The 15,105-nt window shown below is 47.7% G+C and overlaps 7 protein-coding genes across 7 annotated transcripts; 5 read left to right on the top strand and 2 right to left on the bottom strand.

Annotated features, from left to right (window-relative positions):
* Positions 1-176: 176 nt before the first annotated feature.
* BP5553_05487 (Uncharacterized protein) lies at positions 177-1,349 on the bottom strand (the record flags this gene model as incomplete). Its single annotated transcript, XM_032014110.1, has 2 exons — positions 177-845; positions 909-1,349. 2 exons carry the CDS (start codon positions 1,347-1,349, stop codon positions 177-179), a joined length of 1,110 nt encoding a protein of 369 aa, XP_031870710.1.
* A 1,566-nt stretch (positions 1,350-2,915) lies between these two features.
* On the top strand, positions 2,916-3,878 carry BP5553_05486 (GTP-binding protein rhoA; the record flags this gene model as incomplete). The annotated part of the gene is made up of 5 exons (XM_032014109.1): positions 2,916-2,983; positions 3,060-3,087; positions 3,247-3,444; positions 3,517-3,651; positions 3,729-3,878. The coding sequence occupies 5 exons, from the start codon at positions 2,916-2,918 to the stop codon at positions 3,876-3,878; spliced, it is 579 nt and encodes a 192-aa protein (XP_031870709.1).
* A 1,750-nt stretch (positions 3,879-5,628) lies between these two features.
* Positions 5,629-8,496, top strand: BP5553_05485 (uncharacterized protein; the record flags this gene model as incomplete). Its single annotated transcript, XM_032014108.1, has 9 exons — positions 5,629-5,683; positions 5,752-5,965; positions 6,031-6,118; positions 6,431-6,573; positions 6,640-6,900; positions 7,364-8,071; positions 8,129-8,224; positions 8,275-8,325; positions 8,379-8,496. 9 exons carry the CDS (start codon positions 5,629-5,631, stop codon positions 8,494-8,496), a joined length of 1,734 nt encoding a protein of 577 aa, XP_031870708.1.
* A 926-nt stretch (positions 8,497-9,422) lies between these two features.
* Positions 9,423-9,985, top strand: BP5553_05484 (uncharacterized protein; the record flags this gene model as incomplete). The annotated part of the gene is made up of 2 exons (XM_032014107.1): positions 9,423-9,686; positions 9,755-9,985. 2 exons carry the CDS (start codon positions 9,423-9,425, stop codon positions 9,983-9,985), a joined length of 495 nt encoding a protein of 164 aa, XP_031870707.1.
* Positions 9,986-10,682: 697 nt separating this feature from the next.
* On the top strand, positions 10,683-11,872 carry BP5553_05483 (2-dehydropantoate 2-reductase; the record flags this gene model as incomplete). The annotated part of the gene is made up of 3 exons (XM_032014106.1): positions 10,683-10,755; positions 10,937-11,595; positions 11,705-11,872. The coding sequence occupies 3 exons, from the start codon at positions 10,683-10,685 to the stop codon at positions 11,870-11,872; spliced, it is 900 nt and encodes a 299-aa protein (XP_031870706.1).
* A 198-nt stretch (positions 11,873-12,070) lies between these two features.
* BP5553_05482 (uncharacterized protein) lies at positions 12,071-13,552 on the bottom strand (the record flags this gene model as incomplete). Its single annotated transcript, XM_032014105.1, has 3 exons — positions 12,071-13,314; positions 13,372-13,455; positions 13,519-13,552. 3 exons carry the CDS (start codon positions 13,550-13,552, stop codon positions 12,071-12,073), a joined length of 1,362 nt encoding a protein of 453 aa, XP_031870705.1.
* Positions 13,553-14,183: 631 nt separating this feature from the next.
* Positions 14,184-14,954, top strand: BP5553_05481 (uncharacterized protein; the record flags this gene model as incomplete). Its single annotated transcript, XM_032014104.1, has 5 exons — positions 14,184-14,273; positions 14,329-14,408; positions 14,458-14,578; positions 14,686-14,770; positions 14,836-14,954. The coding sequence occupies 5 exons, from the start codon at positions 14,184-14,186 to the stop codon at positions 14,952-14,954; spliced, it is 495 nt and encodes a 164-aa protein (XP_031870704.1).
* Positions 14,955-15,105: the final 151 nt, after the last annotated feature.

The following is a 15,105-nucleotide window of genomic DNA, read 5'->3' as shown; positions in this document are numbered from 1 at the left end:
ATACGCATTGGCGTTATCTACACAGTAGTATTTTTAGACAAAAGGAGATAGATTGATGTCTACGTCCTTCCTGCGAATCCCTTGATACCTATACAGGAGGCACGTCTTCCAACGCCAACAATGCCTTATATATTCAATACAATGGCCCAGTTTCACATATCATACACATGCGCAAATCAGACAGCCGCCTTCACCGGCTCTGCTGCAGCTCCCTCTTTCGACACTCCCGCAGCATCCATAGCCAACTGCCTCTTCTCCGCTATGATCTTTCCAATCCTCTCCAACATATCAGGCGTAAGCTTCCCCTTACCCTTCGCCTTCCGCAACTTCCTCTCTTTGCGATTAATCTCCGAGAGGGGAGTTCTCATAAGCTTAGCCATTTTCTTCTTCTCCTCCTTTGCATTCTCCTCGGCCTCCTTCTCGGCAATATACGCAGGCTCGTGTCTAGTTCTGAATATCGAGTATTTGTTCCTTAGCTCGTCGATAACGCTCCGTGGCATGGGTGGCGTGAGGAGTGTGGGCACGAATGTTTTGGCTTCCACGTCTATTCGAAGGGTGTCGCTTGCCTTGTCTTCGTAGACTTTGGGATCGCGTTTAGGCCAGGGTATCTTGATATTGAGACCTGGGACGATGCGGCTCCAGCTAACCCCTCCTTCTTTGGAGTGCCAGAGCTTGCTGTTGACCAGCTTTTTGATGATTACATCTTTGGTGACGCCGGTTGCTTCATCGGTGAGAGGGTGGACGAGCCGGACGGACGGGAGGGAGATGGGCTTTTCCATTTGGCGGATAGGGCGTTGGTCCGGGTCGTCTGGGTTGATCATCCATTTGGGGACGGATACATCGACCTAAATATTGGGTATGAGCATTCAATTCAAGCAGGATGTTATGTAGTGAAATGGGGTACTTACCAAGTTCAATCCTTCAATCGTACACTCAGCCCTTCGAGCATCTATTTCCTTGATCGTTCCAATCTTTCCCTTGTCTCTCCCTTCTAGTAACACCACTCTGTCCCCCGCCGTAATATTGAGGTACTTGCCGCCGAAGATCTCCAACTTCTTATACCTTTCCTCCCCAAACAGCATCGGCCCCCTCAACGTGTGCGGGTTGACCGTCCCATACTTCTCCTTCCACTCTCCCACATCTCTCTTCGGTGCCAGAGCCCCCAACTCCCAATCCTCTTTCCTATTTATTGCTGCTTGTTTGAGAATTGCACCTCTCTCCCGGTTTTGAAAAAACGTTTGGTCGCGCTGGGCCTTCCGGAAATCTCGATTGTTCTTCTCTCGCCGCCGAGCTCCCCGCCGAGCTGCTTGGCGTTCCGCCAGCACCGTCCGTCTGAATACCTTCTGCATGTCGCAGAGAGATCGAGAGGAAATTGGAGGCTGGTAGTCGTGGTTGTGGTATGAGGTGCACTCCCCGGCGTTTTTGGATTCGGACGCGAGAGCTCGAATTTCCAGGCCTTGGCACGCTAGCGGACTTTCGGGGGGCTGATCACGTGCAACATGGGCCGATCCCTGGCAACTTATGGGGGAACAATTCCGGAGTTAATCATGGTAGATCAGGGGCTTAGCGGTTCCATGTTACATTGCTCGACGTGGTGGGATTGGGGATTGAACAGGTTTGGATTTACCAGAGATGACCAATAACCACTGAGATGGTATCTCCGTACTAGAGTATTACCGTTGAGGCATCCCTGAAATCCCACTACGAGTACGAATTGCGAAGTACGAAACCTTGGAACTTTACTTGGGAGAGTCCGGCGTCCACCGAAGCACACAGTTGTAGCTTCAGAGTCCTTCAAAGTCCTGGATCCCGAGTCCTGGGTCCTGAGAGTCTGAGACTCCGTGTTTGTGTCTCGTTCGTAGCCACTAGCCGCGTGATGTCCCGCAAGCATACTTCGTAAAGGGGCTCTAAATTTCTAAAGGCCCAAAAGGAATATTGAAAAGCGCTCGTTTGATTGGCTTATTGGTTGCGTTTGGTGGATAGCACTGCTTCTCAGCTGTTCATGGCACCGTGCAGGACCATAGAGGGTCTCCGCGTACCATCCGACATGTAGGACGACGGCGCTGGAGGCAAGCATGCAGATGTATGCATCAGCCAGCAGATCAACAGTAGTGATTAATGCGGAGGCTGGACCGTAGGGCAATCGTGGTGTAGCCAGCGTGGGTACTGTACGGAGTAGGCTGCGATGACTGTGACCATCAACAGGATGGCGCTATCAATATCAGATATGATTCAGCAGATAGGGAGCCTAGAAGTACAAGGAGAAATAGTTACCTGGTGCCTTGGCCTTTGAGGTACTCATAGATAGCCTTGCGGCGGAGAACAAAGCAGAAGCGGAGGTATAATAAAAGCAAACCAGCAACCTCGACGCTCCTCCTTTGCTTTCGCTCTTTACCCATATAGCAGAGTACTACTCCGCATTACCACTCAACCCTGCACGCATCAGCTCGGTGTATTTTCATTATCGTGTTATTACGGACTCCTCCGCGCTCTCGTCCTCGGGCCAAGTCCCCAGAACCCCCTTGGTACATTACGGAGGTAGGAGAAGATACTTGGGTACTTCAGCACTTCCTTCAGCACTTCGCAGTCCGCCTATTCAACAACCTCACGCCTGATATTTCAGGCCATCACGGTCCCAAGAGTCCACCGCCCAGGATTCTCAGGCGCTAAGGCCACAACCTGCACCTGCTCCTGGCCCCGTCCTCCGTACTGCGACTCCGACTGCTTAGTTCTGGCTCTCTCTTGAGTCTTGCCTCGTCTTGCATCCCAATCTCAACCTCTCAACCTACCTCCAAACAACCAACTGCCCATCCCCCATCCCCATCCTCCACCAACACCTCATCTCTACAGCATCACATTGCAGCGTCGTTCCTGCTCTACTCGCTCCCCCCCCCTTCTCATCCCCGACCCTCGAGATGGCGGAAATCCGTCGAAAGCTTGTGATTGTCGGTGATGGTGCCTGCGGCAAGACCTGCTTGTTGATGTATGCCTCCATCCCCAACCCCCTGCGGCTCCGCCGCGGCACCCCATGAACGCTCTCGATATTAATATGGCTGCAGTGTTTTCTCGAAGGGTACCTTCCCAGAGGTAAGACTCGACCGATCCTATGGCCTCTACCCCAAATTCCAGACTAGGCTCGTCTCGGCCACACCGCGTCAGCCTTTCGAAGACCGCTGCGTCCCAACCGCCCAGCGGATGCACAAACATACCGAGTTTCAATGCTGATACTGATATGTGGGAATATAGGTCTACGTCCCAACTGTCTTCGAGAACTACGTTGCCGATGTCGAGGTTGATGGAAAGCACGTCGAGTTAGCTCTATGGGATACGGCTGGACAGGAAGATTATGATCGCCTTCGACCTCTGTCATATCCCGATTCGCATGTCATCCTCATCTGTTTTGCTGTCGACTCCCCCGACTCGCTCGACAACGTTCAGGAGAAGGTACGGCTACTCCTATAAGCTGCTAAATTCAGCTCTGATATCACCAAATTGCTAACACGTGCTCAACTATAGTGGATCTCTGAAGTCTTGCACTTCTGCAGTGGCCTCCCTATCATCCTCGTTGGTTGCAAGAAGGATCTCCGCTACGATCAGAAAACTATTGAAGAGCTTCACAAGACCAGCCAGAAGCCAGTTACCCCCGAGCAGGTAAGCTTCCTTGACTTAGCCAACCCCCCCGCACATCTTCATCACGCCTTAAACACATCGCTAACAATGACATCTAGGGCGAGGAGATTCGCAAGAAGATTGGCGCCTACAAGTACCTTGAATGTTCAGCAAAGACAAATGAGGGTGTTCGTGAGGTTTTCGAACACGCCACGCGCGCCGCTCTTTTGACCAAGAAGATACACAAGAAGAAGTGCCTTATTTTGTAAAGCTACCGTTATCGACCTCTCTTTCCCTCTAATACGAATCGGGTTATCTTGCTACCGCTCAACCGTACGGTGGTAAGGATGCTTCCAGGACGAGATTCGTGCTAGCAGACATTGTGTATGGCTCTTCACCCGGCGTTGATCTACCACCTCTGATACGGATACCTTCACACCCTCAAAGACCTCGTCAAGTTATCACAACGCGACACTACTGCTTCATCCTCTGTTGTTTTCGGATACATCTTGGCATGGGGGGGTTCATTATACTCTCTGCAATGCTATTTCTTCTCTAGTCTCCTGCGTTTTCTACAAGATCTTTGTGTGTGTGCGTGTGTGTGTCCACGTATCTCTTTTCTCCCTGTGCGCTGAGAGTGGATACGAAATCGTAAGGCTGTGCTCTAATGTTACGGCTACGTCTCTTCCTTAGGTGCGTTGTTAGGGGCGGACAGCGAGCCTGGACGCGCATTTGTACGGTGTAATAGCAATAGGCGTAGTCCATTAAGAGATGCTTTTGACAGGTTCTAGTGAGACATGTGCCCTCGACCAAGTCAAGTATGAGATTGGTCTCCCTTTCCCTTCCCTTTAAATTCCTTTAAAAGTGCCACGTTTGCCCCTGATACATTAGATCCCCATCTAGTTTTCAACGCATCTCTGTGCTACCAATGCCCCTAGCAATTCGCCTTCACATGTAATTTTAGTCTTAATAAACTATTCTAAGTAGCTTAGTTTAACCTCTATTTCATTGTAGTATCTTCGGCGAGCCTAAATATACTTCCCATATACTTACCCCATCGTTGTCCTCTATCCGACCATTCCTTCATCCTCGACAACTCTAAGAAACAGTATTTCTTTAGAAGTGGCTATAAGAGTTGCGAAGTGCCCTCTATAGATACATATGCTGTTGTAGTAATAGCCCCAGATAGACATGATACCTCCCTTCGTTTTGCACAATCGTGTCCTCGTCGTACCCTGCTCAATGCTGGATCCTCTCGGCCGTCCTTGAATAGGAAAAGTGGCTTTTCGAATAAATCAAATTACTTCGAAACATCGCCCACCCTCTCTATCTTGCCACAGTAGGCAGTGAATCCAAGACTCCTGTCTCCTGTATTCCTAAGCGAGGGGGCAACGCTATTTGGTAAACTAGAAGATGCGGGTTGCCTTTGTTGACCTGCCTCGCTTGCTCCTTTCCAAAACCCCCCTGACGTTACCATCCCTCATCCCCCAACGTTGCCATCTCTCGTCCACCTCCTTCAAGGACAAGGTTTCCGTTCAAAATTGGATGCCTCGAGCTTGTAACCACTCTTTTCATCCGGATTGCCTGCCTCAATTCACGCTCTGATCGAATAGGCCAATTGAGTCTCTTGCATTCTGCCGCGAGAAGGTCACCAACTGCTCTCTTGACTTTAACTCGTGGGGTCAACGCTAGGTCGGAATCGGGACCACAACAACTCTGCTTCTCTATCAAGCCCTCTTCCTCGACAGTGACCTCCCTTCGCCCCCTTCAAAGTAGCTCAACCGAACCTCTTGGGCTCAAATATCAAGGTAAGCAAGTCTGTCCCTTGCCTCCTCTAACGCCCCACCAGTGGTCACCATTTGTGACTTCCGAGTTGATCTCAAGATCGAGTGTTTCCTCAGAAGTACACAAGAGGCGTCATTAGCTAAGATGCGGTGTTGATTTAGACCCTTCTACCGCTCAAACACTCATCCCCACCGACGTTGACGCTCACGACCGCCATCATGTGCCAAGAACTCCATGAAGTCTTGTGGTGCGGCTGCTCTACCATCACAACTAAAGTCTGCATCGCACAGTAAGTTAATAAAATATCCATGAATCACTTCGCTACGAGCCAATCACTAACCTAGATTTCTAACCCAGCATTAACCACACCGGCAAGCAAATTGACAACAAGCGCTGCCCTCACTTCCGAATCAGGGTTGCTGAAGGCAGGCCCGGTTGTAAAAACCTCCGCCGTTGCCCTCGCGAGGAAACCAAACTTTGGACCTTTGAAACCGATGGAGGTGACACCCTTGTCGACAGGGACAGGAGAGCCATACTCGAGCAGGCTGGTGCGGAGGGAAAGCAGAACCAGGTATGTTGACTGGATTGTTCGTATTTCCTGCCCTTTGCATAGGTATTTTGTCTTTCAACGAACAGAAAATCGTTCGGACGAGCGACTGCTGCCAGTGGACACAATCGTTTAGACGGATGGCTATGGCCACCAGAGATCGGGTGTGATCTGAATGTGAGTGCATTCGGTGTCAAGCGTTTCTTTAGTGAAGACCAGCCACTGCTGGGTAGCTTCTGTTGTCTCCGATAGTGATGTTGAGAGGTGTCTTCGTGTTGTGACTCCTGTATCATCGCGTCCTTCCAAGTGCTTTGAGATTGTGTTTCAGTGGCGCTTAGGTTAGGATGAATCCTGAGTGGAGGTTACGACCTGGAAGAATTAATATGGCAAAGGCGGTGTTATTTCTGCCCTGTATTTCCAGGCGATAAGGCAGTGTCTATGGCAAATCTAATTCACACTATGATGTACTGATTTGCTTTGGCGGTATAGGAGACAAGCGGTTCTAGTGGTCAAGTCAAGCGCCAGGGTTACAGTAACGAGAAGACTACCGCAATTAAGAAATATGACGGCGATGGTCCCGAATTTGAAGAAACACAAGGACGTTCAAAGAGAGCTAGATATGAGAACACCGTGTAAGTACTTCCCCAATGCATACTACCTGCACGCCGAATAGGAGGGTTGCTAACTATCACGTGCAGTGGCCAGGACATGCACGATGAAATTCAGTTGGAAAAGAAAGAAAATGAACTGTTTGACCTTGACGCATATGAGGCTCAGCTAGACATATCACGCCTACCATCTCCACTTGAACAATCACCTTCCAACGTGCAAAAGGAAGGTGATGGACAGAGTGAGAATAAGAAGATGATGGACTGGGACGATTGTGGCTACGATATTATGGATAATGATGATGGAGCTGGTGGCATTGACAAGCATGACGACGAAGAGGAAGAGGATTTGTATAATGCTTAGGATTGTGCGCCATTCACATATCACTCTCAGCTCCAGCGTTGTCATGGCTGTGTTGCATTTGGATCGGGGGGCATTATGAGCGAGCAAGATCTGTTGATTGTTTGACTTGGCTCTTAAGGGGAAGAATCCAAGCTTTGTATTCATATTTGCTAGAAGCCTGCCGAATTAGCTCCGCAGTCTCTGAATCAGGGCTGGTAGTCGAGGAGGCAGGGCTATAGGCTACTCGCTTAAGATAACTCGAAGTGAACATCTCCCCTTCTCTGGTCTCTTGGTTTCGCTCTTTCCTACCTCCTCTCTCACCGATCCTCGGTTGGCTTTAAGCACATCAATTTCAAAATCCTATTCCAGGGCACCCTCGACCTCGAGAGCTCAACAAGTCCATCACACTCACACCTATACGAATAACCACAAAGCAAGGATGTGTCTAGAAACTATAACCACGTACTCCAGATGCGTAGCATCATTCTCACATACCATCATTTGCCTCCAACACATCAACGACCCACGCGCCGAGACAACCAGCATCTCATGTCCAAATTACAAACAACAGCATACTCACTATGATGGTGGAGGATGTGACTGTAAGATAGGAAGGGCTACTGTCTCTGAGGATAGGGAATGTGTCTACAAGCAGAGAAATAGGGGCAAGAGTTTCAGCTTTGAGGAGAGGGACACTGATCATGGGGAGGGAATTCGCTATTTGCTGTGGAGAGGCGATTTGGGCTATGGTCCGAGGTGGAAAACGGAGGTTCGGAGGCTAATTGAACGGGAAAGTGAAATGATTGCTGTGGAGAGCGGAAACATGGAGAGGGAGAGACTGAGATGGGTAGCGGTAAAGGAGGCGATGGTAGCTGGGATGGATACGGGGGTTGACCAGGGAACTGAAGCAACAGCAGAAAGAAAGGGCGGAATTGAGCGAGGTGGGATAGCCGACGGTGCGATAGAGAATACGGGTGGCCTTGCCACAGAGGAGATACGTGGCGTTCCAAAGCAGGAGATGCTTAATATTAAGATGGAAGACGATGAGGATATATCCAGTCTCCTTGCGAGAGTGGAGATGGTTGGCACTGCGGAAGATGAGATCATAGACGTCAAGGTGGAAGATGATAAGGACATGCCCAAGACGAAGGACACTCTTTGGAGCCTACCTGCTAATAGGTATGCTGCTTGCAACCAGCACTTTTGAATACAGCTACTAATGTATGACTGTGGCAGAACTGCAGCAGAGTGGCGTCAGGCTATGGACGCCACTCGAAGTGACTGTCTCAGAGGATTGAGCATTAAGAAGACTAAAGGAGAGCGGAGGAGATGGTTTGTTTTTCGATAGTTGCCTTTGTGCTTTGCTAACGCTAGTCTTGTAGGCAGCAGCTACGAAATCAAGCTTTCACTATGATGAAACGAGGGGACAGCAGGTAAGTTCCTCAACGTGCGGGAAGAGACACTTATGTTAACCTACCCGGTATAGAGATGTAAATCAAATTGTTTTGGAGTTGAATGACGAAAAATTTGAGAGACCGCCCCCCAGAGTCAGGAAGCGACAGGGGAAAAGAAAGGGGCACGGAAATGACCGGAACAAGCTGTAGGAGAGATAAGGGAGATACAATTCGGGGTCATGGTTATTAGCACATGGGATAGTGTCAATGTCAAATAAACACCTGAAAATGTTCATTTGTTAGCTTATGAAACAAACACATGAGTTCTCTATTTCCATATCGATTAAAACAAACTCAAGGGTACCGCTTAATAATCTTTTACAACCTCCGCCGATTGCATCTCAAGTTTTAGATATTCGCTTTCTTGATATTTTGTGATCTGGAGCTAATTATAATAGTATAAACACTGTAAGACATAGAGAGATTTAGGTTTCGTTAAAAGGAATCTGTTTCTTAGGCTTTACAAGTTTAAATAAAGAGCGCATCTTCTGTATACCCTAGCGTTGTCTAACTAAGACGAAAAGTTGCTCAATAGTAGATATATGCCTTGAGTATTCGTGAGACGCCCTTCATATGTCTGCTACTAAGAAAATTCAAAACCAACCAACAAGCCTTATTATTACCGGTTGTACTTTGCTAGCGCAAGCAGTACCTAGAAGCGTGAAATGTCTTAAGACTTTTAATTAGTCTATAGAATTACCTAGCGATGTAATAGTATTACGGTATTGAAGGATAGAGAAGTGCTTGAAATACAGTGATCTGAAGAGTGAATGTCCTATTAACGTTTGTAGGATGTCAGCTTTGGGTTTTTTCCCAAGTGTCGGTTATAATGTCCATAGCAAGCAATCGCAAACAGCAAGTCGCGTCTTCGCATTCAATCCCACCACTTGGCTTCTCAACACCCGTTGACCTAGCCCATCTGAGCCATCTCCTGGTCAGACTCCACCTTTGAAATACAACCTTCTAAATTTACGTCGGTCCACGAAAGACAATAACTAAACCAAACCAAAGCTCACCACTCATCAATCAACATGTGTATTAAAACCAAGATCCATTTCTACGGTTGCACTTGCACCATGACGCGCCACCTAATCTGCTGTGCACACATTGACCACACCTACAAGCAGATCGATAACGAGCCATGCCACAAGTCTGAAACCCGCCACGTCGAGGCCCAAGAGGGTGGTTGCATCAACGAAGCAATTCCGAATAATATCTGCAAGGACAAGCACGAGAACATCTGGGTGTTCGATCATTGGCCCAAGTCGAGGTCTAGGATGTTTGTGGAGCCATGTGGCCCGCTTGCCGACGGTTGTCTCAAGGGGGTTTTTATGTTGAAGGTAAGATGGTCTCATTAGACACATTTTAACTTTTATTTCTGTGAATTCAAGTAACAATATATGTGAAGGAACATACCTGCGGCCTTGGACGTGGATTCAAAGGTGCCTGGAGACATATGGATGTCGATGGCAACTTGATTGGAGAGGCTGCTAGCAAGATGCTAGAGACAGGCGTAAACAAGGGTGCGGCGGGAGTTGACATGATAGAGACGGCTGGGGTGAAAGTTGCTACGGAGAATAATATGATAGAGGAGGCTGCAGTGAAAGATGTCAAGGGTTGGGATGTTGACATGTTTTAGTTCTATGCTGGGTGCTAGGGCGGGGAAAGATTGTACATGAGCATCCTGGCTTGGCCCGGGAATTTGCAGGCTTCTTGCAATATCAACGAGCTTTATAGGCAGTCATAAAGTGACATCATTGCAGTCCTATGGGGAAAAAACATGGCACTCCAACTAACTTGTGAATTTTGAGTTATCCTCCAGAATCACTTAATATGTCCCTCAAGAAGGCTTACCATAGTGAAGCATAAATGTTGCAAGGGCTTAGCACCTACTTTGAGAGGTATGCTGAAGTGTAGCACATGGCAGTTTAATTTGCACTAGCAGAGAAGTACACACATTAATGTTAGCAAATATGGCAATAGGGTCGAATTGCAATTACAATATATATGTTCTTTGGAATTTCGACATAAGGCATGAAGTTGAGTTGATGGATATTGCTACTCGGGAGGTTCGATTTACATTGGGCTAAACTTACCCCTATCTTGTGCATTCGCTTACTGAATACTCCGTACCAGGTACCGGTTTGCCCTACCTTGAAGGGCCATCCCACCTTTGAGAAACCAAGAAAATTGAGGAGTGTATAACTCTGAACACAGTGAACATAAACACCGGGATCAAACATATTCGCTCTACTACGGAATAGCTCGTATATCTTTGTCATTCCCTCCCCTGTGGAGATATTCACGTCCAGATCACGTGACAGACCTAACATAAGATGTCGAAATCTACTGTTCTTCTTATAGGGAGCGGGGCAGTTGGCACTATGGCAGCCTATAATTTGGAGGCAGGTGGATTATCAAGTGTCACGGCAATATTGCGCTCAAGCTACGATGTAGTAAAGCAGGAGGGCTTCACGATCACATCCTTGGATCATGGCAACATCGAAGGATGGAGGCCTACCAATAGCAAGTTAACCGACAATCTACTATTCTTAAATGAAGGAAATTTTTGCTAATTACATATCTTCAGTTCTTAAAACTATACCGAAAGTCGAAGAAGAAGGACTTTCGCCATTCGACTACATCCTGGTAGCCACGAAGAACACCCCTGATATCCCCCCGACTGTTGCGGATCTCGTTGCGTCGGCGGTAACACCAGGCCATACCGCCATCCTACTCCTTCAAAATGGACTCAACATCGAGAAACCCCTAATCCAAGCCTTCCCCAATAACCCCATCCTCTCAGGCGTCTCCCTAATCAGCGCAACTGAAACCAAACCTGGTAGTATCCTCCACGACGCCCCTGACGACCTGATCGTCGGAGCATTCACCAACCCTTCTATCCCCCAGGGAACAAGTATCAGCTCGGCGGAGCGTTTCGTAGAAATGTACAGCGCATCAGGAAAAGTGAAATGCACCTACGACGCAGATGTAGGGGCTGTCCGGTGGCGGAAATTGATCTACAACTCGAGTTATAACTCTATCTGTGCCATTACGGGTATGGATACGAGTAGATTGCGAATAGCTGAACACCCTATTGAGGAAGTTATTAGGCCACTTATGAGAGAGATATGGACTATTGCGAGGAAGGCGGGACATGAGATACCCGAGGAGGTCATTCAGAAGATGATAGATATTGATCCGCTGGAGACGTATTTTAAGCCAAGTATGTTGCAGGATATTGAAAAGGTATGTAGTATAAATTCCTCGTATGTTGTTTGCATCACATCCATAGAAAGGGGAATGATAGTTGGAATCTCTGATGTTTCGCTTTTGATATTGACTTTGCTTGATGTAGGGAAATTACATTGAACTCGAGAATATTGTTGGGGAGCCGATGAGAGAAGCGGAAAGGCTCGGCGTCCCTGCACCAGGATTGAAGATGGCTTATGGGTTGTTGAGGATTATGCAATGGAAGACTAAAGAGAGGAGGGGGTTGGTAGTGTTGCCATCAAAGGAAATTTAAGGTTAGGCTTGAGATAGGGTAAACAAGAGACTGCGATTATTGGACTTGCACAATTGATGAAATTAGACACTTGATTCCTATGAACAGTAACGCCTAATGCACTTGAGAAGAACCCTGCGACGGCCAATGCGATCATCCGTTGCTACTAATCCATTCCGTCGTTAACAAATTCTACTCGCTCATCATTCGTCATGGACCTCACGTTGTCTTCCCCTTCTTGCTCTTGCTCCTTTTGGGTCTCTCAACTTTTTCCTCAACTACATCCCCGGAAAGTCCATCCGCAGCCGGTTCTTCTCCTTTGGCAATCTTCGACTTCTTTTCTTTCCTCTTTGGCTGTTCTAACTCTTCCGCAGGTGCAGTAGTAGTATCCGCAACTGCTTCCTTTGGAGTATCGACAGCCTTGGTTTTCTTGGATTTTTTCGACTTCGCATCCTCAGTTGATGGGGCTACTTCGATAGCTTTAATATCACTGGGGGATTCTTCAATGGCCAGGGGCTCGGATTCACCATTCGCCTCCACCGCAGGAATTACAACATGCTCCTTCGCGACTCCCTTTGCCGACTTGATTTGCGGGGAATTGAACTCGTATCCCAAGCTCTTTAGCTTCTCGGCTTTCGCGGCCCTCTTCTTCTCCTCCAACTCGATGCGCTTGGCCCAAGTTTCTTCAGATGCTCCCTGTGCTAGTTTTCGGCCCTCGATTTTGTTCCAGGGAACCTTCTTGAATCGCTTATTGGCACCCTTGAACACATTTGCGGGTACCTGCTCTTCAGGAACAAACTTGACTTTCAAGATATGGCCAAAGAGTAGATAGTTATCCATTGCTTTCGAAACAATCTCGGCAACTGCAGCCGAATCGAATTGGATGAATGCATAATGCTTGCTGGCACCCGTGGTACGGTTGCGAGATAGACGGAGCTTGAGGATCGTGCCAAATTGTTTGAAATACTCTCGCATCTCATGCTCGTAGAAACCGTGAGGAATACGTCCAACATAAACGACGCCAGGCTTGTCCAATGCTGCTGCTTCGCTAGCTTTCTTGAGCTGCTTCTTCTCCTTTTTGCTAAGCTTTAGCTCCGGTACTCCTTGGCCGGGCTCTAGGCCTTGATCATTTGAGTTATCCGCTTCATCTCTGTCACTCTCAAAACCCTCTAAGAGAGCTTCAGTTTGGTCATCGATTACGGAGGCGTTGTCATCATCCTCGCTACCCACCTCTTCAGCCTCCTCGTTGTTCGTTTCAGCTGGTTCTGACTTCTTCGTCTTTGGCTCGCCATTGGCTGCTTTTGAACTTCGGGTATCCTTCTTTTTGGCTTTGGGAGTCTTCGAGTCGCCATTCGTTTCCTTGTCGTGCTTATCTAAGGTCGCAGATTCTTCAACTGCAGATTTCGCAGATTTCGCAGCCTTCTTGGACTTCTTAATTTCGGAAACACCAGCATCATCGATGGCTATGCCCGATATATGTTAGACTGGGAGACTATGCAGAGAAAAGTGATTGGGAATACCTTTGCGCTTTTTGACTGGAACTTCCGTGACTTCAACCTTCTTAATCTTTTTGACCTTTTCAGCCCCGCTTTCAGGCACAGAAGCTATTGCGACGTTAGAACACAAGGAATTGCTTAGGATTGGAACTGAAACGAGCGAGTACATACCTTTGCGCTTTTTTGATACAGTGTCCTTAGCCATTGTGTTTGTTTAGGGTGGTTTAGGTTGCAGTTGCAGCTTTGATTTGCGAAGATGCGGCCGAACTTTTTTTCGGGAGTTGGAGAATTTCTGCCAGGCTTTTCACCGCCATGGATCACCGCCTTTACTCCGTACATCTCAACATCCCAACACCCAAAAGCATCCTAGCATGGCCAGCCTTGCCTCCTCGCAATATGTGTGATATGCTATTATTGAATAAAAGAATTTTACCAAACCAAAAGGCATGTATTGCATTTCTATTCTTCCACTTAGCAGTACCACTTTCTAGGTTTGGCACTTAAATAAAGCACGTGACACACACGTGATGAATTTCCAGCAAACGGATTATACTTTTACTTCGTAGCCAGGGAGAAGGGGGAGGAAGAGTTATAACGCATAGAACTAGCCTATTGATGAAGTGCATTCATTATAGTTACCAATGAGCTAATGAAATAATGTTGATACTTTGCGAAGGACTCTAGAGAGAATATTCCGTAGAAATATTGAATAGGAGAGCGAAACCTCGCTTGTGGGAAACGCCTACCTTGAGAAACGTCTTTCCTCCTGCTCTACCAAACATAGCGGTCTCCAAGAATTGCAACTAGGAGTACACTGACATCTACTTTTGTATAAGATGACTTCTCAAAACAATCCAACCCATGACGAGATTTGGGATGATTCTCTTCTCGTGAATTCGTGGAACGAGGCCCTAGAGGAATACAAGGTCGGTATCTCCCCCCATTCCTTGCCTTGATGGTTCTAGAGTTAACATATGATAGAAATACCATAGCATTCAAGCGCGAGGCGAGGATATCGATAGCGTGTTGGAAGCTCACGAGAACCAAAGCCAGAGAATAATGTCAGTTCAACTTTTGGTCAGACTCTCCAGAAAGCTAATGTTGCAACAGTGGCCCTCAAATGGACAATGAGAGACCAGGCAACGATCAACCCGGGCCTCCTCTTGCCACGAGCGAATCGCATGCAGAAACAGACGATCGTGACACAACAGTTCCGGGCATAGACTCTCAAGTAGGCATATCCGGATCCCGATTTAAATATGGGTCACAAAAGATCGGATGGCTTGGCATTCGAAACTATACTCCAACGATCTATGACTGAACTTTATCTTCTTTTAGGTGCGAAACAATCTGCCTCCTAACCAGGGCTTGGATAGCGGGCCGGCAAAGGGACCAGCACTGCCACAACATCTAATGGGCCAAGGTAAGACAAACATCCGCCCGGAGATGTTCATGGAGAATTATTGACGCGTGTGTGCCTTCATGCAGTTCGGGACGAAGGCTTGAAGAATCTCTTAATGTCATGGTACTATGCTGGGTATTACACAGGGCTCCATGAAGGCAAGCAACAGGGGATGCTAGATAAGAATGCCAAGCATGAAAATTGAGATGGAACCCCAAGTCTTTCGGTAGGATTTACACGTCCATCTGCGACAAAGAGAGTTTGGGGTTGTCGGCGGCGTGGTTTATCGCCAACATCGCGTCCGAGCGCAAGACGGACATTGGCCAATGTCACCTTGTCACGGTGGCATATTAATA

Source organism: Venustampulla echinocandica (assembly GCF_003357145.1).
Source record: "Venustampulla echinocandica strain BP 5553 chromosome Unknown scaffold_2, whole genome shotgun sequence".
In the NCBI taxonomy this organism is placed as follows: Eukaryota; Fungi; Ascomycota; class Leotiomycetes; order Helotiales; family Pleuroascaceae; genus Venustampulla; species Venustampulla echinocandica.
Note: the sequence above shows the minus strand (reverse complement) of the source record. Positions and strands in the feature narration are given on the sequence as shown.